The 26362-nt window shown below is 58.5% G+C and overlaps 1 protein-coding gene across 4 annotated transcripts in view; it reads right to left on the bottom strand.

Annotated features, from left to right (window-relative positions):
* Nucleotides 1–6189: 6189 nt before the first annotated feature.
* Nucleotides 6190–26362, bottom strand: part of PTPA (protein phosphatase 2 phosphatase activator) — a 29774-nt gene continuing 9601 nt past the window's right edge. For all 4 annotated transcript variants that reach the window (XM_032306633.1, XM_032306631.1, XM_032306634.1 and 1 more), the window contains 7 exons: nucleotides 23213–23338; nucleotides 21072–21189; nucleotides 18822–18921; nucleotides 17770–17894; nucleotides 16555–16655; nucleotides 11690–11797; nucleotides 6190–7688 (listed from right to left, as the gene is read on the bottom strand). In XM_032306633.1, the coding sequence (XP_032162524.1) occupies nucleotides 7611–7688; nucleotides 11690–11797; nucleotides 16555–16655; nucleotides 17770–17894; nucleotides 18822–18921; nucleotides 21072–21189; nucleotides 23213–23338 (756 nt within the window). In that variant the 3' untranslated portion in view covers nucleotides 6190–7610. The remainder of the gene's footprint in view (nucleotides 7689–11689; nucleotides 11798–16554; nucleotides 16656–17769; nucleotides 17895–18821; nucleotides 18922–21071; nucleotides 21190–23212; nucleotides 23339–26362) is intronic.

Genomic DNA, 26362 nt, shown 5'->3' on the forward strand with positions numbered 1-26362 from the left:
CGCATGGAGGACTCACCAGGCCCCTCTGGCTGGGCTGGAGGTTGGGCCCGGGTGTCAGCAGGCAGCAGTGGGACGAGCCCCTCTGGCTATACCTCACAGCCTTCCCAGGGCTCTCATCACTTGGGGTCCTCGTCCCACCCCCAAGGAAGCCCCCCCGACCCTGTCCTCTTCAGTCCCCTTGTTCCCTAAAGGCTCTCATGTGTCGTCCTAAAACCTCCGCGAGCGACCGGAGGCCATCACTGAGCTCAGCGGTGAGGACGTCTGTGTTGAGGCCCCATAGCCTGGGTGGGCATCCCTCTCACCAAAGCTGTCCTTACCCCTCTGTGCCTCCGTCCCTGTGTGCTCACCCCTGGTGGCTGGTGAAGATTCCATGAGATAATAATGCTGCGAAGCCCGGTATGCGTGCTTCCCCTACAAAGTATCGTGTGGTCACCCCGATGTTTATGTGTCCCCACTTAGTACCTAAGGAAACTGAGGTGCAGATAGGTTAAGGAACCGGCTCAAGGTCACACAGTGGGAAGTAGAGCCCACACACACCTCGACCACCCCCACTCCCCACGCCTTGCAGAGCCGAGGGAGCAGACTCTAGAAGGGTCGGCCCACAGAGCAGACAAACCCCAAAGTCCCCACATGGAGGTCTGAGCAGTCTGGTCCAGCTGAGGCCGGACTCTGGTTATTTGGGGATGGGAGCATCTGCACTTGGCCTGCCTTTTCCATGTCCCTTTGGAACAGCCCCCACCTAGTCGCAAACACATCAGGAGGGAAAAGGGGAAAAGATGCTGACATGTAGAGGCCCGCAAAGGTCCAGCTGGAGAGGATACTGAGCGTCGCGGAGCAGTGGCTGCGGACAGGGGGAGGGCACTGGGACCCGAACCCGGGGCACGGCGGGCTGCCCGGGCAGAGGAATGCCCTCCCTGCCTTTTCTCTGCTCATGCAGTGCCAACTTCGGGCCTGGCACTACGGATGCTATCTCTGTGGCCCAGTTCTGGGCTGCCCCGGCATCAGTGCCCCCCGCTCGGAGCTGGGACTTCTGCTCAGGCGCTCTGCCCCCGTGCCGAGGAGGGAAACCCCCTGCCGCAGCATCGCAAGCATGAGGGAAATGGAGGGAAATGGAACCGTCCCTCCCTTGGTTTATCCGCGGCCACCCCCATTCCAGGCTGTAGGAGGCGGAAAGAGCAGCTGAAGTCTGGGGTTGAATTCAGGACCCAACCCATGTCTGCTGGGATCCTGAGAGCAGAGGCCGGCTCCCAGGGGTCACCACCAGCCTGGGTAGGCTGCGGATGCCCAGATGTCCACCAGGAAACACAGCAGCCTTCCCTTGCCACGTCCAGCCTGCTGGAGTCCTCTTCACTGGTCCTCCGCCCAATACCTCTCCTCCTCCAGGAAGCCTGCCCGCATATCTGAGTAGGGCTTCTCCTCCCTTGGGTCCCTCCTGCCTCCCTGCCAGAGGTACACCAGACTAGGTGCTCTTTAGGGGAAAACCTTTTCTATCAGGTTGGTTTTTTTTTTTATTATTATTACAAAGTAACATGTGGGCACTGTAGAATGATTTAAAAACCAACTATGAAAACCAACAAAGTTAAAACTTACCCACAATTACTTTCTCTTTCTTTTGTGGTTCACTAATGTTTAGCATTTTCCTAACTGTTTTGGGGGATCAGGAAAAGCAACAAGGATCCCCACCACCCAGAGAGAAGCATGTCACTACCTAAGAAACAGCCTTGCAGCCCTCAGCCCAGGTAGACAGACAGAGAAGGATGGACCAAAAATGCAGATTTTTGCTGTTTTATAAAAAGTTCTACTTTCCGCACAGTCCTCAGAGCAGTTTTACCTGCTCAGCAACAAACCAGTCCTGAGCATCTTTCCAGAAGAAAACATGGATGAGCACATCCTCTGATGGCTTGTGTACGACTGTGTCATCCTGCTTCTCAGAATCCCCAACCGTTGGACACCGGGGCATTGGGAAGGTTGCATTAGAAGTTGTGCTACAATGTGCTCCAGGAGGAAGGGCCCCGGCCGTCCTGTCACCGTAGTCTCCAGGCATCTGGTGCAGGGCTCGGAGCAGAAAAGGCTCTGGAGATGCTGGCCGAGTGATTGAGCCAACATCAGCCCCTGGGAGCAGCCTGGCAGCTGAGCGCCGACCTAGGCCTCCCCGGCCCCACAAGAACTCCAGGGCCTCAGCTGCTGTGGCCTTCAGCTTCCCTAGGGCTTTCCTCTCTCTTTTTTTTTTTTTTTGTCTCAGCCACTCTAATCACACCCTCGCTTCTCCCCAGGCCACCCCACTTCTGCCTCGGCCCCAGTGCTGAGTGGAAGGGGTGGGCCTCCGCCCCAACCACAGAACCCCAAGTAAAGAGAAGCTGTATCTGCAAACAGTCCCTTACCACGCCCCACCTTCCAGTTGGGTGGCCACACCTCCGACATCCCCCACTAAGCATCCCGGGGTGGCCGCTGCCGTATATGTCGCCCCCATAGCCAGGGCGTACTGACTGCCCGGAGCAGGGGACATGCGGGTGGCCAAGAGAGGACTCGCAGAGGAAGTGAGGCCTCAGCTGAACTCTGAAGGATGACCAGGGGTTCCCCATGGGCAGAGAGCCAGACCCTACAGTTGGGTGGTCCAGGGAGTCCAGGGAACGGAATGGAGGCCGGTGCAGCTAGGACCCAGGGTGCAGGGAAGGGGGGGAGCTGGAGCCCCGGCAGAGCCGGGGAAGGGGGATTCTTGGAGGCCCCTGCAGCCCAGCCCCACCCCCCAGTCCACCAGGACTTGGGCCTCAGCAGCCCAGCTTCACCATCAGCGAGGTCCCAATGTCCGCCCAACAGAGCTCAGCTCGGCGGCCACTGCAGAGCTCGGTCACCCCACCCCCGGCACCGAGGGACAGTCCCCAGGGTCACTGAGAACTCAGTCCCTTCCCTTAGCACAAAACCCTACTTTAGTCTCCCCCTGCCCAGCCCGGGGCTCGCTCTCTGCCCTGCGCGGAGCCTTCAACACAAGTCCCAGCCAAGTCCCAGCCAACCCAGCCCCACAGCTGGCACCCAGCTTCTGACCCAGCACCCACCCAGCTGTCAGAGTGTCCTAAAACCCAGCCTTGAGTCCTTCTCTCTCTCTCTCTCTCCCAACACCACCCCCCCCTTCACACACACACAGGCACCAGTTAAACACCTTTCCTGGCCACGGATATGTTTACTGGGGCCTGCTGTGTGCCAGTCTGGCTGGCACTGGGATACAGCACCAGGTGGGTCCCTGCCTTCTGACCGCCCATTGACTAGCGGACCAGACAGCTGTGAAGCACATACATTTCGCATTACAAACCTCACAATTCGGTGAGGTTCTGTCGCATCGAGGGGATGGGGCGTGTTATGGGAGTCTCGGCTGTTTCCACTAAGTTAGAGGTTTCTTTTCTTATTTTTAGGATTTTTAAAAGTCATCTCTGTGCACAGCGTGGGGCTCGAACTCACGACCCTGAGATCGAGAGTCTTGTTCTCCACCCACTGAGCCAGCCAGGTGCCTCTGGCTGGAAGTCGCTTAAAGGCAGGATTCTCACCTTTATTATCCCACACACCTACAAATGCTGTGTATGTAGTATGTGCTTACTGCTTGTCAGACGCAGGAGAACATGTCGCCCGACTTGGGTGCAAGTCTTGGGCGCACCAGGTCCTCCCTTTTGTTCTCCTTCCAACCCCAGTTCTGCCAGGGATTCTGCTAGGAAGGGCCTCTCTGTGCCCACCCCACACCCACCGCCACACCCATGAGCACGACCTCGGCGCCCCCTGAGCCAGGGACACAGGTTCAGGGGCTCCACTTGCTCTCTGGGGCCTCTCCGGTCCAGGATGGTGGGCAGCCGACGCTCCTCCTCCAGAGCTGGGGGCCAGCCCCACACTCGCCTGCCTTAGAGCCCAGCAAGTGACAGCAACGCAGCCGTCCTCGGCTGAGCACGACTCCTCCGCCGTCCCATCATCCGGCCCCAGCCCACTTGCCAGCCTGCTCTGAAGCCCTTGCCTATGGGCTCGGGGTCCAACTGTCCCCCACAAGCCCCCATCTCCTGCCCGCCCCACCCCACAGGCAGCTGGGGACAGAAGGAAATGCAGACCAAGGCAGGAGGCACGAGTCGTTGCGAGGGTCCACCTTCCCTCCGCTAAGAAGGGACGAACAGCCTGGCATCTTTCCGAGGCCTCGCTGCCGGCAGCCTCCCCTCTTCAGCACACAACGGACAGGGCCTGCAAACACAACGATCATCACCCGATCATCACCCGCCTGGAGCCTTCCCTGACCTGGAGCCCCACCCACTCCGCCCATCCCGGCTCCCGTTCCAGCAGAGCTCTGGAAGAGGGAGTGAGGGGCTGTGCTAGAGTGCCCTTGGCTCTGCGGTCCTCCTCCCGGACAGGTGGGCTTGGACCAGACACCCCACCTCTGCGCTCCTGGGAGCCCCTCATGGGGCCTCGGGAGGACGCGGGGAGTACGTCCACCCCCACGTGTGATTCCCACTCCCGCCCCAGACCTCTGCCACCCTGCCACCCACCCTGCCCAAGCAGCCCTCAGCAAGGCCCAAAGACCCAAGGCTGGTTCCGTCCTCTTAGCCACGCGCCCAGGGCTCTGACCTGAGGGTGCTCTGGCCCGCCCCCCTACTGGTCTGCCCAGAACCAGCCAGCCCTCCTCTTGCCTTTACGCCCTCCTCCTGCCTCGGTGACCCCCAGGACCTGTCGCTTGCTGATCACTCCCTAGTCCGACAGCCCGGCCCCGCCCTTGGCTCGAGATCAGCAGACCCAGATGCCTACCCCACACCTCCTCTTAGACGCTAACAGGCACCCCCAGGACCCCCGACAGCAAATCCCTCCTCCACGTCTGTCCCCCCTCAGTACATGGCATCAATTGGGCTGCATAAGCCAAGAACTACGGCTGCTCTGGGCTCCTGTTCCCTCTCACACCTTCCTTCCTGTTGGTGATCGCTCTTAACATGGCCAAAACGGGACCCCCTCACCACCTGCACACTGAACCCTAACCCAGGTCACCATCCCCACGCCTCCTCTTGCCCCACATACTTCAGGCCCTTCTCACTGGCCAAAGCCTCCAGCAGCCCCCCAGAGCATACTCGGGAGACTACACCCCAAACCTGGCAGTAAGGACCTGTGAGGACCCTGCCTCCCAACCCCCCTGCCCCAGCTTCCAGCTGCTCCCTACCCCCATGCCCCCCACTCCCCCCCGCCCAGCAGGTCTCTGCAGGATGCACTCATGGTCCTCCAAGGGGGCTTTCCCAACCGTGTGGCTCAAGCCGACCCCACCTGCCCCGGTCTCGATTAGCCACTGGTTATTTCCTTCCGAATCCCCACTGCCACCTCACATTCCGGCACTTGGGGGCTGCCGGCGGTCTTCCGCAAGAGAATGAGGAACACGCAGCCACCGGCCACCTATGAAATGACTGGGTCCTCACAGTCCGTGGCCGGAGTGGCGTTATGCCCACTTTCCTGACTAGGAAGCCTGGCTTCCCAATTAGGGTCTCCCAGCTGGTAAGTGGCACAGCGGGCTGGAAGTTGGCTCGGGGGGTGGGGGCTGGCTTGAGCCAGGGCTCCCCACCACCAGGTCGGCAAGGCCTCCGAGGCCAAGAGAAGAGCCAAGGGCTCATCCTCCGAGGAGACTCACCTACAGACACAAGCCCATGCACAGGTGTGTGTCCACCTCAGTACAACGGCCCCCCGACTCCCAACTCCGGCACGATAGGGCAGAAGGGTTGGGGGAGGACAACACAGAATGTGCACTCCACACGCCACAGCGGCGTGGCTCGCAGCAGAGTCGGGTCCAAAGGCTCTCCCGTCAAGCCTGGAGTCCAGAAGGGCTGCCTTCTAGAAGGGCCGGGGCGACCACAGGCATCTGCTCTGAGCCAGGCCCCGGGCTGAGGACCTCACATCCTTCACTCGCTCCTGGCCGGCACCCGGTGACGGTCCCCACCGTGCAGATGAGGAAGCCAAGGCTCAGAAAGATTCTGTAACTGACTTCCAGCTGCAGGTGGGGACAGCCAGGAGCCTGCTTGGGCGACCGCTGCATGGTCACTGGCTGCCCAGGGAAGGCTCGGCCCGGAGGCCGCTGAGCCAGCCAAGCCCCAGACACCTGGGCCTGCGGGAAGGGGACCTGATAGGGAGACAAACAGGCACGTGGAGAAGGAATCAACAGGTGGCATGAAAAGACACACCTCACACGGGTGACAGGTGCAAAACAAGAGGCTTTAATCCAAACAGCAATGAAGGCGCACGGGACTGGAGGGGCACGAGGAGGACAGGGCAAGAGGAGCCAGGAAGGCGGTGGTCTGGACCCTGGGTGGGAGGCCAGTACTGGGCCTCTCCTAGGAAAACGATTTCCGTGACTCTAGTGCTTCCTGTCCCGGCCTCTGCCCAGGCCATCGGCCCAGATGTGAGGGTCAAGCCCCTAATTGTGCTTCTTGGGAGCTCCTCCTTCCCAAAGGGATGTGGACCCGGACAGAGGGTGGGGTAGTGGAGAAAGGCAGGCCTGGGCTTGAGCCAGGGAGAGCCTGCAAGAGGCTAGCCCAAAAGCAGGCCTAGAAAAAAACTCAGGACCTGGCATGCCGGCAACCCCTCACCCAGCCCAGCCCCTGCCAACCCACAGAGCCAAACCTGGGCTTGGGGAACGAGGGCATGGCTGCCTTGTCCTGGAGAGCCAGTGGGTGAAGTTCAGGGAGAGGGGAGGATTCGGGGGGGGAATTGCTGCTGAGTGCTCCAGCGGCCCCTGACCCACTGCCCTGAAGGGCAGGGAAACAGGGCCAAAGGACCCTGGAGAAGCAGCAGGGAAGAGGGAGCAGAAGCTAAGATTCGTGAGGAATCCAGGTCCCCCACAGGCCGAGTGGGCCCCAGCCCCTCCCTGTCTCGGCCACCCACTCCCAGCCTGAGAAACTTCGGAAAGGCAGGCCTCACCGGGTCAGCCAGTGAGCAGGCCCCGTACCCAGTGCCTACCCAAAGGGCAGCTTCCAGAAGCCACCCCGGTAGAGGGCGGCAGGAGTGGTTATGGCCAGAAAACCCAGCAGAGCCAAAGGGCAAAGAACAGAGAAGCCAGGATGAGGCGCTGGACACAGGCACCAGCACGCCCAGGGGCCGATGCTCTTCGGTTCCCGAGCCCACCCCAGGCTGGCCGCCAGCCTCAGCCTGCAGCCTTCGTAACCCCCAGACACCCACCCAAACATGGCTTCAGTAACAGACCCACCCCCCGGGAAGCAACCACTCGAACCCCTAAGAAGGCAACGGGACCTGGGAAAGGAAAGCAAACCGCAACCCCCTTCCCCTCCCGGGGGTGCAGACCAGCCGGGTCGGGTCTCGAGCGGGACCAGACGGGTAAGCAGCAGAGGAAGGCCAAGCGCAGGACTGGGGCCCGAGCACACCCCGCCCCCGCCATGGGGAAACGGGCCCCACTTTGGTCACTTCTCCCTTCACTGTGGGTCCTATACCCCTATGCCTTGAGCCTCCCTCAACCCCGCGCTCACTGCCCACCCCAGCAAACAGCCTCTCAGCAAACAGAAAGAACAGGGGGAGGGGGCAGGGAGTGACTGGAGCCGGGGCACGGGAGGGCAGGCACAGGAACGGTGGTGGCCAGGGTGGCTCGGGCTGCTCCGCCCCTAGCATGAGGTGACCGGATGGATGGGCAGCAGGCTCCCGAACTTGAAGTGCTGGATCACGGGAAACTTCTCCAGGCACTGTGAAGGGGAGAGGGGAGAACAGAGGTAAAGACGACACTGCACCCATCAAGGGCCCACTCAGCCTCTCGGGCCTCCAAGGGACCGGGGCACAACTCTGGAGCCTCAGAGCAGCACGGTACCCAGAAAGCATCCACCCAGGGCCCAGGAGGGGGCCATCCAAGGGGAGCTCTCAGGCCTTCAGGGAAAAGCAAGGCTTCCTACCTGCTTCTGACCACCCTCTCCTATCCAAAGACTGCCCCCCCACCGACTTCATGACAATCAGACCCACCAAATAATGAGCGAGGGAGAGGGAGAAAGGAAGGGAAAGAGAGGGCAGCCCAACCTCATGGGAGGGGTAAATGCGGGAGGGCGGGAAGTTGGGGACCAGAGACGAAAAGAACCTTCCAGGCCACAGGGGAGCCCCCTAGCCCAGGTCCCGGTCCTGGAGGAGAGGTGTGGGGACATTTGGATACAAGCCTAAGAAGGCTCCAAAACCCATTTTTCTGCAATTTTCAGTTATCTGGACTGAAAAAGACACCTTGGCTGGCACTTCAGAGTCAGCGAATAAGAACCAGTTAACGTCCCCCGACCCCCAGGGCAATTCCCAGCAGCTCTGTGCATGGGGCAGATGACAAGAACACCCAACAGGGGAATGGCCTGACTCCCTGAACGCAGGCCACACGGGACCTCAGCCCAGGGCTCCGGGGGAGACAGGGAGGTGGCAGGGCCTGCCTGGTGCACAGGCAGCTGGTCCTCAAGTCACACACCTCTGCCCTCTGACCCAGGCATGGCTTAGCGCCCCCCGGGACCAGAAAAGGGAGGGGGGCCCCAGCTCCCAGCCTCCCTACACCAGTCCTGCTGTGCCTCACACAGGCCAGGTCACTGGCTAACTCTCTCAGGCAGCAGCTCCCTGCAAGTGCGATCGCCTTCTCTCACACCTCTGCCCACGGAAAACCACCAGAATGGCTGGGGGGGAACAGGACTTACAGCTTCAGACTGGGCGAGTCCTGCTCTGTGACTGTGGCCTCAGCCTCCTCCTAACTCAGGGGGACAAAGGTGTGCCACCGACTGGCCCAGGTCCCCTCGCTTCAACAACCAGGTGCAGAAACGAAGAGGTCTTGACCAGCTGTGCGTACGTCAAGTGGGGGACAGTCAAGGCCTAAAGGGGGCCCAGGAGCTGAGCAGGAAAAGGACAATCTTTCCATGCGACGGAAGAAGGACGCAGAATGAAGTCCAGTGTGGGAGCCGAGCTCCAGGCCACAGGCAGACTGCGGGGGCCCGGAATGGAAAAAGTGGGGAGCAGGCAGGAGCCGGGTCCCTGGGGTGCGGGGAGGAGGAACTGCAGAGCTCCAGGCCAGAGGCAAAGGCAGCTGCCATTGTGCTTATGTCATCAAGGAAGTGGTGGGAGTTTGTAAAAAGGGGCCCCTAGAGCCCTGGAATTCCAGAAAGGGTCAAAGGTCACCCTGCTTCTAGCTCTCACTCAAGAGAAGCTGCAAAGGCCAGAGGCTTAGCAGGAGGGGGCAGGGGCATTTCTCTGCACTTTGCCTTGGGGACCCAGAACAAGTCCCCCCAGGACCCCAGCACAGGAGAAGGACTGGGCTCAAGGTAAGAGGCTACCTGGGGCGAAGGCAGGCCAGGGCTGCAACAGCAACAGTGGAAGGGAGCCTATGGGCAAGCCTTCTCCCAGCTAGCCGTCGGCGGGGGTGGGGGGGCGGTGGACGGGGCAGAAGGGCGTCTTGGGCTCAGCCCACCCACCACAGACCTTCCAGATGGAGGCCCAGATCTGGAGGCGCTTCCAGATGCTGGTGTTTCAAGGGGGAGAAGGGGTTCTCCAGGCCATGACAAGGCCCTCCGGAAGGGAGCGCCAGCAGTGACAGCCTTCGGGAAAGACAGGCCCCGCCACCCGTAAGGGTACTGAACACGTTTCCTCCTCACTTTGGAAAGGCAGGGGCAGAGATGCACACAGCGGGTCCCAAATCCTGAGGCCACCTAATGCCAGGCCTGGTCAGGCCTCTGTGGCAGCTCAGGGGACCAACCCCCCTCCAAGAGCCAGCTCTGGTGGCCCTGACCTTGCTAACCCTGCTCCGGACTTCAAGACTCGTGGGTCCTGCCCACTGACTGAGAGTTGACCTGAAAACACGAGTCTTTTCCCTGGGACCTCTGGGAAGGGGGCAGGCAATCTCACGGGCTCTCAGGGGCCAAAAGACCAAGGGGTACCCACTAGAACCTTATAAACGAGCGCCGAACATCACAGAGATGCGGGGTTCCTAAACCCGGAGTCAGGGGCCCCAGCGCCATCCGACAGAGGAGTCTGGTCGCCACATAGCCCCCCGCAAGGCTGCCAGCCCACACCACGCCTGCTCGCATGCAGAGCTACAGCTTCCCCCGGGTTTGGGAAGGGCACGCTGGGGTCCCCTGGGGACCCCCCGGTCTGGGCCTGAGCTGCAGGGCCCACGGTGCCGCAGCCGCAGAAATCCCACAACTTCTACAACTGTTCTGTTTTGTTCCTGCGGCTGCGGCGCTGTGTGGAACCCCAGCCCATCAGGCCGGAGCTCTGCGAGGGGAAGGCAGGGGAAGGGGGCAGGGGCTTCTGCTCTGCCCTGAGGGCCACCTACCCCCACCACCCCCATAAGTTTCCAGTGAGTCCTTCAAGGGAGAGCCATGCAGGAAGGGTAGCACTTCGGACCCCAAGCAGGAAAGGCCCAGAGCCCCGGCCGCCAGGAGTCCTGGCCGTGGCAGTGGCAGCCGGGAGCAGGGCTGGGAGGCCGGAGGGGTCAGGCGCTCCACTCCCGCTGCACAGAGCCCCCAGCAGTGGGAAGGGGTTCCCCATCGGCACCCACTAGGGGACTGGCGGGGGCAGGTGGGGGGTGTGTCAGGAACAATAGGACACCCAGAGGGCAGTGCCCTGGGAGCTCTCCAGGCAGGGGACAGCCGGACTAGAGGGCCCACTGGGCCAGCCCGGAAGGAGCAGCAGGGCAGCCCGGGCCTCTCAGATTAGAGAGGTATGTGGGCTGGAACCTAAACACAGGATGTGAAGTCCAGAGGAAGGGGACCAGAGGGGGAGGGGGCGGAAGGGAGAGAGAGGGCCAGGCCCGGTCAGTTCCAGCACCATTAACCCCTTCAAGGCCACGCAGAGGGAACAGGGCCAACTGGAAGCATCTATACTACCAAGCCACAGGCGAGCCTCTAATGCCCTCTTCTCCCCGCACCCCTGCCTCCACCGATGGGGTCTGCGTAAGTGCGGAGCATAATGAAGTAGACCCAGAGAACCAGCACCCCTCCCTCCGTGGGAGAGGAATGGCCAAACGTCAGGAGATGGGCACGGGACAACATCAAAGACCACCAGCCTGAGGGCGGAAAGAGGGGACTTGGAGAACTCGTGACTCTGGGCGAAGGACTTCACATGGAGGCCCTTCCCTGGCCAAGGTCACACAGCTCTGGCATTGGTGTGCACAGATGTGAAAGGAGCTAGCAAAAGGGACAGGATGGCAAGAAAATGTCTCCTCCCTACTTGGTGCCGAAGAGGTGCCAAAGGGGAAAGAGGGCAGAGGACGCCCTCAGGAGCCGGGCAGTAAGTCCCGCGGGGGGGCTCTGGGAAGCCATGTCCTCACGCTCTTCTCCCACCAGAGAGCAGGAGGACCACCTGAAGTGGCTGCCAGAAATGTCAGCTCTGGGCCTTCCAGGAGACCCCCCCACCTGCCCAGGGATCAGACCCACCAACGCCCGAGGAGCACCAACTTGGCTGCTGCCTCCAAAGCCCGTCTGCCTACACGTCCCCGTGGGAGACACGGCTGTGAGGGGCCTCTGGCCATCTGACAGGACCCTGAGTTGCAGGGCCTTGACTCGGTCACAGGGCAGAGCCAGGCCTCAGAGATTCTCTGGGTGCCCATCCCACAGACCGAGAGAGACACTGAGGCCTGCAGCGTCAGAGAAGCTGGCCCAAGATCTGGAGCAAAGCAGCAGGGTGCGGGGTGCGGTGGGCATCTCCAGGATCAGGAGCGCCGGCCCACCCTTCTCACCTCGGCCTTGTACATGCGGATCAGACCCTGGTTCACCTTGGACCAGGAGGGCACGGCGCTGATGTTCCACAGCTGGTTGGAGTGCTCTGCAAAGGGGCCTGTCTTCATCTGGAAAAGAAAATCCACAGCTGGAGAGGCAGGCCACCTAGGAGCTCATCCCCGGATCCCAGCAGCAAGGTCGCACACGTATGTGTACACGCGTGTGCACGCACACAAACATGCACATGCACTAAAGCACACGTGTGCACACGTATATGTGTACACAGACACGCACACGTGCGCATGTATGCTCAGGGACTTGGCTGCACCACCTGGGAGGGAGGGGGCACACACACACACGCACACGCGTGCACACAGAGGCGCCCGTGAGTATCAGAGACCGTCTCTCGGTCTGAAAGACCCACAGGGAAAATATAACCTCCAGGGTCATCCTCTCTTCCACAGCCAAAAAAAGGGAGCCCGAGTCCCACCACCCACCACATTCAGCAGCCTCAGAAAAATAAAATCTCAACCCAAGCCCCAGCTGGGACTCCCAGCAATTCCCCCGCAGCCACAGAGCACCCCACCAGCACAGGGACCTGCTCCCGTTCAGATAAAGAGCAGCAGCAGCCTCCCCGGCCCTCCCCAGCCCCACATCCAGGGCAGGCTCTGCCCGCCCCGCCCCGGGACTTGGGCTGTACCTGCCACAGGCGAAGCTGCAAGAGCCAGGGGAGAGGGTGGTTTTGGGCGAAGGGCAAGGTGGGGAAGACCAAACCCAGGCATCCAACTGCCCTCTGCAGGGCAGGCAAAAGGGAGGGAGGAAAAGAGGGGGCAGACATGAGCCAGGAGCCCGGAGCACCTGCAGCAGATTCGGGAGGAACGTCTGTTCTGGAAAGCCCACCCGACCTGGCTGGGAGGTTAGGCAGGGATGGCACTGACAGCAGCAAGGGACAGGCTGGAGCAAGGACAGCTCCATTCCTGGCCCTCCTCTTGCCAGAGAGCTTGACCCTCCAGGAAGGAAAGAGACTCTGCAGCCAGCCCAGTGAAGTTCCCACGACACGAAACCGCAGCCCTGAGACAGGGAGGCCCTCTGCACCAGGCCGGCATGTCTGTAGCTCGAAGGCATTTCAATCCCCCTCAACACTGCCCCCCCCAACTCAGAAACAGTACTGATGCTGGCTGCGGGAATGGGGCTCAGCACCCTGAGCCCCAGGCTTCAGAAGAAAGAGTCCGAAAAGCAAAGAGGCTGAGCTGGCAAGGAAGCAGAGACTTGGACCCTGAGTGGGTGGAAGGTTCCAGAAGAGGCTGGGAGCAGAGGCGGGGCTGGAGGAGAGCTGTTCCAGGAAGAAAGGATGGACCCAAAGCTCCTCCATATTGGGCATAAGAAGAGGGGCCCAGGAGCTCATAACACCCCCCATTGCTTGGCTGTGGACCCCCCAGGTGACCCACTCCCATACCATAAGGCCTTGTACCAAACTGCAAGATTTAAGTCCAAAAAGCTCCCATTTACTGCTGTTACCTCCCTCTCCTGGCTAAAATTCCCCCAAAGCCTGTCTTGACCCCCAGGTTCAGTAGCAACGACAACAGACCCCTTCCTCCAGCAGTGAGGGCCACAGCTTGAGGCGGGGGACAGAAACAAGACCCACCCTGGTGGCTGCGGGGCTCTTCCTGGGGTCAGTGCCTACACCCACTATCTTCCCCACCTCTCTATTTCTAAGGCTCCCTCCTCTGGGATAGGGATGGCTGCTGACACCCAGAGCCTAGGGCCGGCAGCCCTCCCAGGAGCTTTGTACCCTGCCCCACCACCTACTCCAGCAGGCTCCACCCCCAGCTACCGTCCCTCCCTCTCGCCCCACCCCTTCCCCCACAGCTCTCAGCCCCTTGGGGACCAGCGCTGGCTCCTGTCCTCTCCTGCACACTTCCAGGCCCAGAGAAGTTCGGGGACCGCTGGAGCGGTGTCATCAGTTTCACTCTGGACAAGGCCTGGTGACCAAACCGCCCCCGAGGTGCCCTGCTGGCCGAGTCCCACAGCATAGCTCCAGAAGCCTGCTCAGCTAGGGCCCCGAGGCCAGGGCCAGCCCAGGATGCTGGGAAACCAGAGGCTCCACCTCATGTGCCAGCCTCACCCACTGGGGGCACGGGAGGGGACCCCAAAAGGCCTCTCTGGCCTGCTGGCAGAGCCCCAGTGGCCCTGGCCCTCCCCGTGGAAAAGCCAGAGATGCTATTTCTCGAGAGGGGCTGCCCCACCCCACCCCACCCCCAGGCCTTCAGTGTCCCCAGGTCTCCCTAAGTCCTTCAGAAGGAGACTTTGCAACTCTGGGAAAGGAAAACAGACGAGGGGGATAAAAGGAATCAGGAGCGAGAAGACAAAAAAAAAAGGAAAAAAAATTAGCTCATTCTAGCCACAAAGGGAGAAGAGAAAGAGCGAGAACGAGCAAGCAAGCTGCAGTCCCGCAGTGACCCCAGGGGAATCGTGTGAGTCAGAGCAGCCATATTGAGCAGGAAATTACTCACAGACGCTGCGTTCCTGCCTCTCCACTCCCAAGAGAATCGGCCTTTTGTAAATGGTTCCTCTGTCAGTAACTGAGGGGGGATGGGGGGAGGCTCTGCACAGCGCCTTCCTGTCAGCTCCTTCCCTTCCAGCTGAAATCTGATCCCTCCCTTCCCAAAACTCCAAATTTAGAAGCCAGATTGAAACTGAAATTCTTTTCCTGCCTGCCCTGGGCTCTTAAAGGCGCCAGGGCTGCATTTCCTGAGCCGGCAGAAGCCCTGTGAGGTGGGGGTCCCTCTTCTGGGATGCCCAGGGTTACGAGGGCAGGCCCCGGGAGATGGGGAGGAGATGCCCGGTTCTACTGCCAACTTCTGGCTGTTCTGCTTTTTCTCCTAGCTGCACCAACCGTCCTGATTCCCCAGTCTCCATAGGCAACACTGCCCCCTTCCAGCCTGAAGCACACAGAACTCTGCAGGGGCCTCCAGGTCCCCTGTGCCCCACCCCTCAATCAGAGTGAGCCAGGCCAGGTCACTCATTCACGAACTGGGGGAACCAGGGGCAGGGACACCCTGGTGCAGGGTGGCAGGGGGCTTGGGGTGGGCGCAGCCGAGCCCGGAGCAACGGAGAACCACCACAACGCCGCAGATTCCGCTACGTGCCAGCCCGGGTGGATGAAAGGGAGCCCTCGGCCCTGCTGGCACTCAGTGTTTACCACCATGCCCAAGCACCCAGACCCAGAGTGAGAAGCAGGCCTTGCAGAGAGGGTACAGAACAAGCAAAAACTCTAGGGTCTGCCTCTCCGCCTCTCCCCCAGTTAAGGTACCGGAACCTTCTCCAAGTTCGGTGTGCCTTTCGCACCACCTAGTGGCCATTGCAGGATTTCTTCCAGCAGAGGAACAGGGTCCCAAACTTCAGAAAGCTTTTGGGTTTTTATACCAGTATAACCAACCCAACAAATAAAAATACAGCATTTTAACCTGGAATCAATTCCCATCTTCCCTGCGACCCAGCCTGGCTTTCTTCCTTGTTAGTCACTGACAGGGACCCAGGGGCTTGGCCACCACCAGAGGGAGCCAGAACAGCTGAGCCTTTTATCCCTCCGTGAGCAAAGCAAGGGCTCAGCCTAGAAGGTGCACCCCTTCTCCCCACCCGCTCCTCCCGCTTCTTCCAGAGGCTCCCAGGGCTCCCCAGACCCCCGCATTCCGCTCTGGAAAGAGCAGCACGTGACTAGCTCTCGAGGCAGTGAGCCAGGCTGCCCCGAGTCCTTCCGACCTTGGGCCTGCCACACTGCTGAAGGCAGCAAATCTGAGACTGAGGCAGCGGCCGCCCAGCCGTCAGTCCCGGCCCCATTTGCTGACTTGGAAAAACGTGTCCATTCCCCTCTGGCCTCTGGAGTTTGCCAGAGGCCCGAGCCGGATGCTGACCGTGAGGAACCCGAGGCAATGGCTGCTCAGCCAGGCTTCTCCATTCGCGGGGCTCAGAACCCGAGCCAAGAGAGCAGCCCCAGTTGGAAGGAGACCACGGCCGTGCCGGGAGCATCACCGAGCCCAGATGTGCGTGTGGGCATTGTTAAGAGAATGGTGGCGAGACCCTCTGCAGACAGCAGAACCAGGGCATGCTTTCAAAGTTGGGGGGCAGGGGGCGAGGTATGCAGCAGCAGGGATGAAAGGTCCTGGCAGCTCTGAGAGAGGCCCTCTGAGCAGTGAGTCCCCAGATCCCGTGCAAAGTCACCCGGCAGGGGTATTTGACACAGGTTCCTGGCTCTTGTCCCTAAGATTCTTGATTCATAAAGCTGGAGTTGGGCACAGGAACGTGGATTTTAACAAGCTCCCTGGGTGACCTTGAGGAAGTGGTAGACCCAGCCTCAGTGGGCAACAGCACCCAGTTACTAAACACCCCCTGCCCGGTGCGCTGGGGGCCCGGGCCTACTTGGTTCACCTCCAGCACCTCATCTGGCCCGTGTCCTCAGGCGCTGACCGAGACACATCCCCTCAGCAGAACTCTAGCCCTGCCGTCCGCCTGAGTGTCCCCGCCTCCTGCATGGGTTTCATCCTGCACAGCCACATGCATGTGCCGGACAGAGCTCGTGGGCCCCACCCACCCCCTCAGACCAGCTGCATCAGTCACCAAGTGCACAAGCCACCGAGTCCCAGTCCCTCAGCTCCAGTCCCACGGAGTTCCCAGACCACAGATTTGGGGGAGGAGTCCCTAGACAGTCAGCAGCTGGCTTAACCTTTCACAGGCCTAGTGGGGCTTCCTTGTCAATAATCCTCCTTCGAGGACCTGCCATCTTCAAGCAAGAGCTCCAGCTCCTCTGTCCCACTCCAAAGCCATCAGCCTCCGTTGATCTCAGCCGGAGGCCGCCATGGGCTTCTCCCTCACCCCTTCCCCTCACCTCAGTGATAAACAGGATACATTCCAGGAACATGTAGTCCTTGTGGTTCTCATTCACGGCCTTCTCATCGACAAAGTGCCTGGGCTCCAAGTACGGGTGGTCTGGGAACAGCAAAGAGCCCCGGGGTTCAGAACGAGACACACCCACAGAGTGCCGCCTCGGCCCAGGGCAGTCTACACCTACCCTGGAGCCATAGTCCCACCGGTGAGCCCTCAACACTTGACCTTGCGGGAGCAATAAATGACGAGTATGTGTATGTGTGTGCACGTGTGTGTGTATGTGTGTGTGTGTGTGTGCGTGCGTGTGTGCCTGTGTGTTCTAGTGGAACGAGCGGAGGCTTTGCCTTTTTCTAGCCATGTGACCTTGACCCAGTGACTCCAGCTCTCTGAGGCTTGGTTTCCTCATCTGTGCAGTGGGGCTATGAACAGCCCCTCCCTCAAGCTGCCTGATGGCTGGAACCACTGGAGAGCCCCGGGCCAGGCGCCCACGCAGGTTTACCCCTTGTCAAGGGTGCCTAGTCTCATGCAGGCAAAGACCCTTCCCAGGGTCACTGAGAAGGTTCTGGGAGATAATCTACCTAAAATGCTTAGAGCAGGGCCTGGCACAGAGCAAATGTGCAAACGCTTATGAATATTATCTTGTAGACAGTTCATCCTCCACTGTAGCAGAAGTCACCACCGGACCCTCACCCACCCGAGACCCCAGGAAGCCGCCCCCGCCTGGAAAGCAGGGCCAAGTGAGGGGAGCCAGCACAGAGGGCCCACAGGAAGCGGCTCGCTGCCCCGCACTGGGTGGCTGCTCCCTGACGAGCCCCTTGCACACAGCTCGATAATAACGGCGGATGACGCCGGTCACTGAGTCAAAAGAGCCCCTCATTTTCAACATAAAACCCCGCAGCTGCTGCCAGGAGCTGGGGCGCATTTCCCACCAGTCCATTATGCGCCAGGCAAGCGCCCCTGCACCAGCCCTTGTCACTTTCCATTATCTCAGCACACTCTGCCTCCGCCTCCCCCGGCCTGCCACGCTGGCTCGCAGCACAAGGTCGACAGCAAACAGCCTCCGTCAATAGCCGGTCTAATGCCTGCTTTACAAGCTGTCACTGTCGGCCCTGAGCAGCAGCAGCAGCGAGGCAGGAAGGGAGGGGGACGGACAGACCACACACACCCCGCCCCGGGGTGCGCAGGGGAGGACGGGGGGCAGGCGCCCCTTCAGTACCTATCAGCTGCGAGCTGCCCCAGATGAAGGGCAGAAACTGAAAGTCGTCCAGGCCCCACACGCCCTGGCTGCCGGCTGGCTCCATCCTGTATGTCTTCTGGAGTTTCCGCATAACCTCCAGGTACCTGCGCAGGAGGGAGCGGGAGAAAGAGGTAGCAGAAAGCAGAGAGACAGTCTCAACCCTTCTGCCACTGGGAGCTCACGGAGGCCAGAAATAAACACCTAAGAGTGTAACTGGTCCCTATTTTCAATTAAAACCTACATGCGTAAGTTATGCATCAGCTGGTACTCTCAAAATAATGTCGCTTTATTTTTTCCTCCCACACAGCCTTCTTTTGGCCCAGGAAGAAAGGGGGATTTAGCGCCACCAACTCCTGACAACGGAGACCCTGAGCAGCAGCCCCAGGGTCTCTAACTCCGGCAGGCCCCTCGGAAGGCTGGTGGGGGTCGGAGCAGATCATCTCCCAGGGCCTGCCGGCTCCCACCTTCCCTCTTCTCGGGGGCTATGTTCCTGTCTCCGGAAGCCCAGGCATCAACATCACCAGAGCGGGGCCCGGAACGGCACGGTGCTGTCAGAGGCCTCTGGTGGATGCACACACCTGTGCTGTGGGGCAGGAGGGGGCGGGCGGAGCGGTCAGAGCCCGACTGCAGGGGGGCAGGGTTCAGCTGGCTGTGTGACCTCAGGGATCAGAAGACAGCTGATTTCTCTGGGCCTCCTGTTCTTCATCTACAAAATGGAAATGACGGTCACTGCTGCCTAGGCTGGTGGGGAAATCTAGGGAACTAGACACATGTGGAGCACTCGGGACATGGCTCGAAATGGCCAGTGCCGCGGAAGCATGAGCGGTCGGCACGTGACATTTCCTTCGCTTGTCCTTACTTGAATCTGAACCTGTCAGCAGGCTTTGTGTGCGCCCCATCCACAGCCAAAGCTTGATTAGGACAGGCCAGAAGAAGCAACAACCACTCAGGAGAGCCCTCCGGCACCTGTCCCCAGCCTGGCAGTGAGGAGGAGCAGAGACCCCCGCTGCTCTTCTGGTCTTCCCACTCACCGATTGAACACCTTGAAGACAATAGCTATTTGGTCATCTACCCGGAGCACCCCAATCTTGCAGAGGCAGCAGAGGAAAGCAGCGAAGGCTGCTTCATGTCCTGGGGGAGGAAAAAGCCAGCCAAGGTTGAGAGTCTTCCAGAAAAAGGAGCACGACTGTTCTTGGTCTCACCAGAGTCCAACTTACTGAGAACCGCCCCTCTATGGAGGAAGGTTAACATGGGAGATAATGGGGCCTCTTCCAGAAAGACCCAGGCCCTTTTGAGAACTACCACTACTATAATTCTAAAAGGCCCAAGAGGCCAAGGCTGCGGACTTCTTAAACAGACATTCTCATTTTGTTTTGTAGGTTTAACTCACTCGTCAATCGCACTCTATCTGTTGGGTACCTATTAAAAGGGCAGCCAGTGTCCGTGTCAGGCACCATGGAAACTCCATCCATGAATTTGCTTGAGAGTTTATGTTCTGTCAGGATGACAAACATTAAGGAGACAATCACTTCTATAATTCTAGCTCTGAAGGAGGAGGACAGGGTAATAACTGGAGGATATCACGGGGGACCCTGCCATAAGGTTCAAGGAGGTTTCCCTAAGGCAGTAATATTTAATCTGAAAGATGAATTGGAGTTGGTAAGGCACGGGGTGTGAGGGAACCAAGAAGAGCAATCTACCCAGCAGGAACAGCATGTGCAAAGGTCCTGAGGTGAGGGAAAAAAGGGGTTATGTTTGAAGAACACTAAGAAGGCCAGTATAGCTAAAGCAGAGAGGGCAAGAAAGAAAGTGTAAAAAGATGAGGCTGGTGATCAGACAGGCCTTAACTGCCATGTAAAAAGCTTAGACTCAGTATCCTAAGAGTGACGGGAGCCACTGAAGGCTTCCAAGCAGGGAACACATGGTCACTTACAGGGTCAAAAGGCAGCCCCTTCCATGGGGTCCCTCGCTGGCTTAGTCAGTGGCGCATGTGACTCCTAATCTCAGGGTTGTGAGTTCAGGCCCCATGTTGGGTGTCAAGATTGCTTAAAAAGAAAATCTAGGAGCGCCTGGGTGGCTCAGTGGGTTAAAGCCTCTGCCTTCGGCTCAGGTCATGATCTCAGGGTCCTGGGATCGAGCCCTGCATTGGGCTCTCTGCTCAGCAGGGAGCCTGCTTCCCTTCCTCTCTCTCTGCCTGCTTCTCTGCCTACTTGTGATCTCTGTCTGTCAAATAAAATCTTTAAAAAAAAAAAAAAAGAAAATCTAAAAAAAGAAAAAAAAAAAGGTACCACCCTTCCTTTCCCAGTCATGCCAAATAGGAATGGTCAGCACTACAGACCCTGGACTGAAATGGCATGGTTCACAGTATTATTTAAAAAAAAAAAAAAGTATTTGGAGGGAGGCAGGGACTTCCTGCCCCATCTCTGTAGAAAGAAGGTGCCTCCAGGGCCCAGGAAACTTGTGAGTGTTCCTCTCACCTACGCTGTTTCTGATCTCCACCAGCCAGAGTCCCAGCCACCATCGCTCAGGGGCTCTCGCACACCTGACAGCGGAAGAAAAACCCACCCTCGGCTGACCTGGCCAGTCTCCCTTCAGGGTCCTTCCCTGTCGGTCTTAGTCAAAGCCCCACCCCAGGAAGTCTCAAAACACTTGATAAACTGCTCCCCAGCAACAGGGGAGCAGAAGACAATGCCTCCCCAGGACCCAGGTTCAAGGAGGCCCTTCTCCTGGCCTGTGATCATGTGGAGGAAACTGAGCCCCAGGCAAGGGGAAGGCCTAAGAGAGCAGCCGAACTTGCACTTGCCACTTCAGGGCAGGCCAGAAAGGGGAGCCTACAACCACAGGGTCCTCTCTCAGCAGCACCACCCCCCCACCAGGCAACCCTTCTCCTCCGAGGTGCCTGCCTGTGCCCTCTCCCAGAGAACTCAGCAGCACACAGACACTGGGCCGGGCAAGGAAGTACCACAATGCTGCCAGAAGCTAGGCTCTGGTAAGGGGTCTCCTTGAGACACAGTAAGTGCTCAATAAATTACTTTGCTGCCAGTGATAAATTCACAGAGACTGAACAGAAACCAGCACCGCAGAGAGCCACCAGACACGTGGCATCAGCTCCCCCTGGCGGACCAAGACAGAACCGCAGGAGCGGCACAGGGCCTCCCTGCACCCCAGCAGACCCCAAAAGGCTGCCTGCTCAGAGGGCCCCAAGATACCCTGGAGCAAAGAGGAAGCAGCCCAAGGAAAGTGTGCAGTGGAGCCAAGCAAACGCCGGGAGCGGCAGATACCTGTGCCATAGTCGATGCGGGTGGAGTTCCCCACGGCCTCCTTCAGGTAAACAGCCACCTCAGGCACAGCAGCTGCCAGATGGGTGGGGACCACTGTGGCCACCAAGTTTTCTGCTTCCTGATAACACAAGAGACACAAAGTGGAGGCAGCAGATTAGGCAGCATCCTGATGGGCAGGCACCCAGGAGCAGCACTTGGCCGGGGCCCAGCTGGCCACGCCAGGCCAGCCCGGCTCCCTGTGCTGACTGGCTACAGAAAGACGAGGTGGGAGACGCTGACCCTTACGCCACAGAGCGACGACCCTGGGGTGGCTTTTCGTCTGCTGGCCCTTCCTCCGGGGGACAAGAGTCTGGGACAAGACAAGAGGGAACCGCAAAGAAGCCGTTCAACTCCCTCACCTGTAAAGCTGCTGCTGTCCCTACAGGGGCCATCTCTCTACGTTCCCAGGGCAGCAAGACCATGTGCCGCATGTCCACCAAAACACGCAGCCCAGAATGCTCGTGGCAGCAGTAGTCACAGTAAACAAAATGTGGGAACAGCCCTTCACGGCAGTGCCCCCCGCCCACAGGCCGTGGCATGGTTAGAAGCCGGGACAGCAGACTACGACGGAAACGCTCGGCTGTTCCGCACAACACAGGGACTCGTGGAGACAGGACACCGAACAGAACACATCAGACGTCTGCAAGTTCAAAAACACAGAACACTACTCTGTGGGATGGAAATCAGAAGAGTTTTGGGGGGTGGGATATCAACTCAAAAGGGGCCCAAAAGTTTTAGAGCTTGAGACAGCTGTTGGCACGAGGGCCAAAACACACTCTGAGACCCAGCAAGCTGTGACGGGATCATTTTCCTCTAAGTTATAACTCAAAAACAATCTTTAAAAAAAAAAAAGACCCTGTGTCGCAGGTGGCTCTTACGCAGGGACAGCATTTTGCTGGGTCCTTGGGGCTCCCTCTGCTCCACGTGGAAACACTGGCCCAGAGAAATGAGGATCCAAGTTTCTCTAGGTTCAGTCTACAGGTACCTGGCAGGAAAATCTCCAGACCTGAGGAAAATCTGGATTCCTAGGCCCGACCTTAGACCTACAGACAAAAGGCTTTTCTAAGGACAGGGCCCATGAGCCTACATTTTTATTTTTTGCTTGCTTTGAACAGGTGTCACTGTTATAGCATTCAAAAACAAAGACATTAAAAAAATAAAAATACCCTGAATTCTACTCCAGAAACCAATACTGCACTGCATGTTAACTACCCGAAATTTAAATAAAAATTAATTAGTAGGGCGCCTGGGTGGCTCAGTGGGTTGAGCCGCTGCCTTCGGCTCGGGTCATGATCTCAGGGTCCTGGGATCGAGTCCCGCATCGGGCTCTCTGCTCAGCAGGGAGCCTGCTTCCTCCTCTCTCTCTCTCTCTGCCTGCCTCTCTGCCTACTTGTGATGTCTCTCTGTCAAATAAATAAATAAAATCTTTAAAAAAAAAAAAAATTAATTAGTAAATGAAAAAAATCAAGAAAAAGAAGCAGAATGATAAATTCGTTGGGATTTGCCAAGAAAAATACCGAAAAGTAAAAAAGTAAATAAATACACACATTACAAAGGGATGCCCTGAGAAGTCTGTCCCTTCCCCACTCTCCCCTGCCCTCAGAGAAGTTACGGCTCTAATATGCCAGGAAGCCTCTGGCATATCCTTCCACTGATGTTCCTTTATGCAAACTGAGCAGCACAAACATATCTTGTCATTTTTCGCTCTTTCCTACCAAAAAGTAGCCCACCATGTGTCAGACCCCAGGTTCCTCTAACCGACCAATAAATCCCAGGCTGCCTCCCCGCAAGCTCCTGGTCTTTCTCCAGCCGCACGGCACTCCAGGCTCGATCTACTAGTTCATCCTACTGACCCCCTGCACACAGACACGTGGGACACTTAAACCTGTCTTTAACGCAAACGATGACCTCAGTAACAGCCCCCTGCAGAGGACTGGGCATCCACAGTGGGGATTCCCAGAAGACAGCAGGGGCAGAGAGTAAAACCATTTGTACTTTTGGTAAAGCGAATCATCATGTTAACAAACTCCCCGGTGATTCCGAGATGCCTGAAAGCTCCTGGACCCTCGCCCAGGCCCCAAGCATGTCCTGTGGCGCCTCACCTCGTCGAGTTTGGCATACCAGGTCCTGTAGGCCTTGTTCCCAAATCGAGAGGGCTGGTCCACCGGAGGGGTCTCATCAATCCACCTGTCCAGAGTGTTGAGAAGGGCGACCAGTTTCTCAATGGCCTGTAGCAAGCAAATAGAGGGGCCCAAGCCACAATGACTAGCGGCCCCCAGCTAGAGCCACAAAAGGAAGTCCCAGCTGCTGCTGGACAATGACCCGTAGGCATGGCATTAAGTGGTAAGTGCTGGGGAGATCACACACTCCTACAGGATTGAGTTCTTAAATCCAACTGTCTGGGGTTGTCCAGATGGCTCAGTCAGTTAAGCGTCTGCTTTCAACTCGGGTCATGATCTCAGGGTCCTAGGATTGAACCCAGCGTCGGGCTCCTTGCTCAGCAAGGAGTCTGCTTGTTCCTCTCCCTCAGCCCCTCCCCCAGCTCATGCTCGCTCACTGTCTCACAAATAAATCAATAAATTCTTTAAGACACGGGCCCCAGGGCAAGCACTGTTTTGTAGCCTGCTCAATTTCCTCATGAGCCTCATTCCATGTCAACGTGCAAACGTAATTCTACAATAGCCTTTAGTAAGTCCATAGGATTTCATCATGCCAACATACTATACTGTTAAATGTTTGGGTTATTCCCAACTGTTCCCTCCCACAAACGATCTGGGCAGTCCCCCTCTGCAGAGCTGCTGGGTCAAAGGTCCGAACCTGTGTAACGCTTTGTAGGGTCACAGTGTCAGGGAACCCATGTCCCTACACCTTTCCCACAGCAGGCAGGAACCAAGGAATGAGATCAGTGTCATAGGCCAGGGCAGCATTGGCACACAGAATGTTACTCAATGAGGAAATCAGGTGAGGCTGTTGATCCAAAAACACAGGGCAGCTAGGAGAGGACTCCTAGGTGTGGCTTGTTAAAAAAAAAAAAAAAAAAAAAAGCCAGAACGAAAGGCTGGCGGAGGGCACAAGGCAGAGGGAGGGTATTCAGAGGCAGGCAGCCCTGGAAAAGTAGCCCTTGCCAAGGAGCAGGTTTTGCCCTGTCCACTGGGCAAGAGCAGCACAGACAGAGACCTCCAGGAGCCCCTGACACTGGGTAGGGCCCAGCAAGGTGGTGCCCAGGTGAAAAGCTGTGCGGAGGAAGGCGAGGCTCGGGGAGGTCCGGGCCAAGAGCTGTGGGGGTAGGGCACGTGGACTTGAGCTAATGGAGTACTTGTCAGCCAATGCCCACCCCCACCACACACACCTCCGGGAGGCACACATCGCACCACAGGCCACACCATCAGCAACCCCGGCACTGTGCACCGGGACAGCGGCCCGGATGCCGCCGTCCTCACCTCCCCTTTCTCTGTGCTTGGGGTGGGAGAGCGAGGAAACGTCCCCTGTAAGAGGGGAAAGCTCCCGGGGTACCAGGCCGAGGCAGAGGGCCCGGGTGACAGAAAGCTGCCCAGCTGAAAAGTGCCACCACGGCCCAGCTTTGCGAAGAAGAACCGGGTCACCAGGAACTGATTAAGGACAGAGCAAGCCTGGCCCCATGCAGCACCCGGGACTCCAGAGCGATGAGATGGTAATTCTGGCCCCAGCAAGCGCCAGGCAGACCCAGTTCCCTGGCGGTCTCCGTCTTGGGCAAGGCGCTGAAGGGCATAAAGAAGGTGTGGGGAAGCCTCGGAAGCCGGAAGCCGGGCCCCAGCTGCCAGCTCAGCTGGAGTCATGAATAATTAAAAGGCTCCTAGCTTGTCTTTCTGGAGAGGGCTTTTAGAATGCAGGGGCGGCCTCTATTGTCTGACTGGTTGGGGCTGAGGGGTCTGCCCCTCCGCTGGGGGCCCAGCCCTCAGGAAGCACAGACAACCATTTGAACTACCCTCCTGCTCCCTACACCAGTGCTTCCTTTTACATTTCATGGTCCAGTAAAATTTTCTCCAAACCATGACTTGCCAGTGTTTTCTTTCTCTTTGTCCCCCAACTTAAATATCAAACGAACAACAGAAAAAAAGAAAGAAAGAAAAAAAAAAAAAGCCCCTTATCTACTCACAGTTTGCAAAACCCCAAAATGTGAACCCAATATAATCTCAAACTCAAGGAGAGTCTTCTACACACGGGTCTAGACGGTCTCACGGTGCCCTTCCTCGTTCCCTTCGCAGCTGGTGGTCTGGAAGCTGCCACCTAGGGCCGCTCGGGCTGCCCTCTCGCCAGCTGCCATCCCTGCAGGAGGCGGCAGGAGTGAGAGGAAGCAGGAGCCCCCAGCAGCTGTGCCGGGGGCCCTCCCCCATCTGTGGGCTGAGACCCCACGGTGAGCCCTGCCTTCCTCGGCCCTGCCAGCTGTGGGCAGAAGCTGGGAGACCTCTGGAGACCAAACTAGTCACTTCTGCCCACCAAGTGATCGCCCTGGCACTGGGATGAACCCCAGCTCTGGAAGCGCCCCCAACGGAAACAATCACACCACTACTGGAGATGAGAACTTAAAAATAGCTCACGCTAACAGAAACTAGTCACCTAGTATGTCTGAGGCACTGTCCTAACAAGCCTGTGTATGGGATCCCACTGAATCCTCCCCAGGGGCCATGAGTCGGTCTGCTGGCTCCTACACTCCACAGATGAGGACACAGAGGGTCAGAGGGGATGAAGCCAACAGCTTGGAAGGGAGAGGTTATCCAAACCCAGCCAGCCTGACTCCGGCACCCAAGCGCTTAACCACCCTGCAATCCTGCCAAGAGAAGAGCTCCTGAGCTGAGACACCTGGCCAGAGCGGAGTCTACGACAAAAGCGTGAGGGGAAATTACGGAACCTCGGGATCTGCTGGGGTAATTAGAACATCCCCCTGTAATTAGCCTTCCCCCACTACACTCCCTGCCCACAGAGCACAGCCGAGCTTCCGTCCCCACAGGCTCCAGGACAAGCCCTCTCTCCCCCACCCCACGAACTCAGTGGGGGGCCAGCCCCCAAGAGAAGGAGGTCTATCCCCAGCACAGGTCCGGCTTCCCTGTGGTGACAGCATAAGACCTCAGCCACCCCACAGCCAGTCAGGGCCCAGGAAGAGATAGCTCCGCTGGAGCGGGGTAGGAGGGTCCGGTGAAGAGCCCAGGCTGCGACAGGGCCAGGCCTTACCCAACAGGGTGGAATGAGGCGCTGAGAGGCCTCTCAGGCCCTGG

Source organism: Mustela erminea, chromosome 12 (genome assembly GCF_009829155.1).
Source record: "Mustela erminea isolate mMusErm1 chromosome 12, mMusErm1.Pri, whole genome shotgun sequence".
Lineage (NCBI taxonomy): Eukaryota > Metazoa > Chordata > Mammalia > Carnivora > Mustelidae > Mustela > Mustela erminea.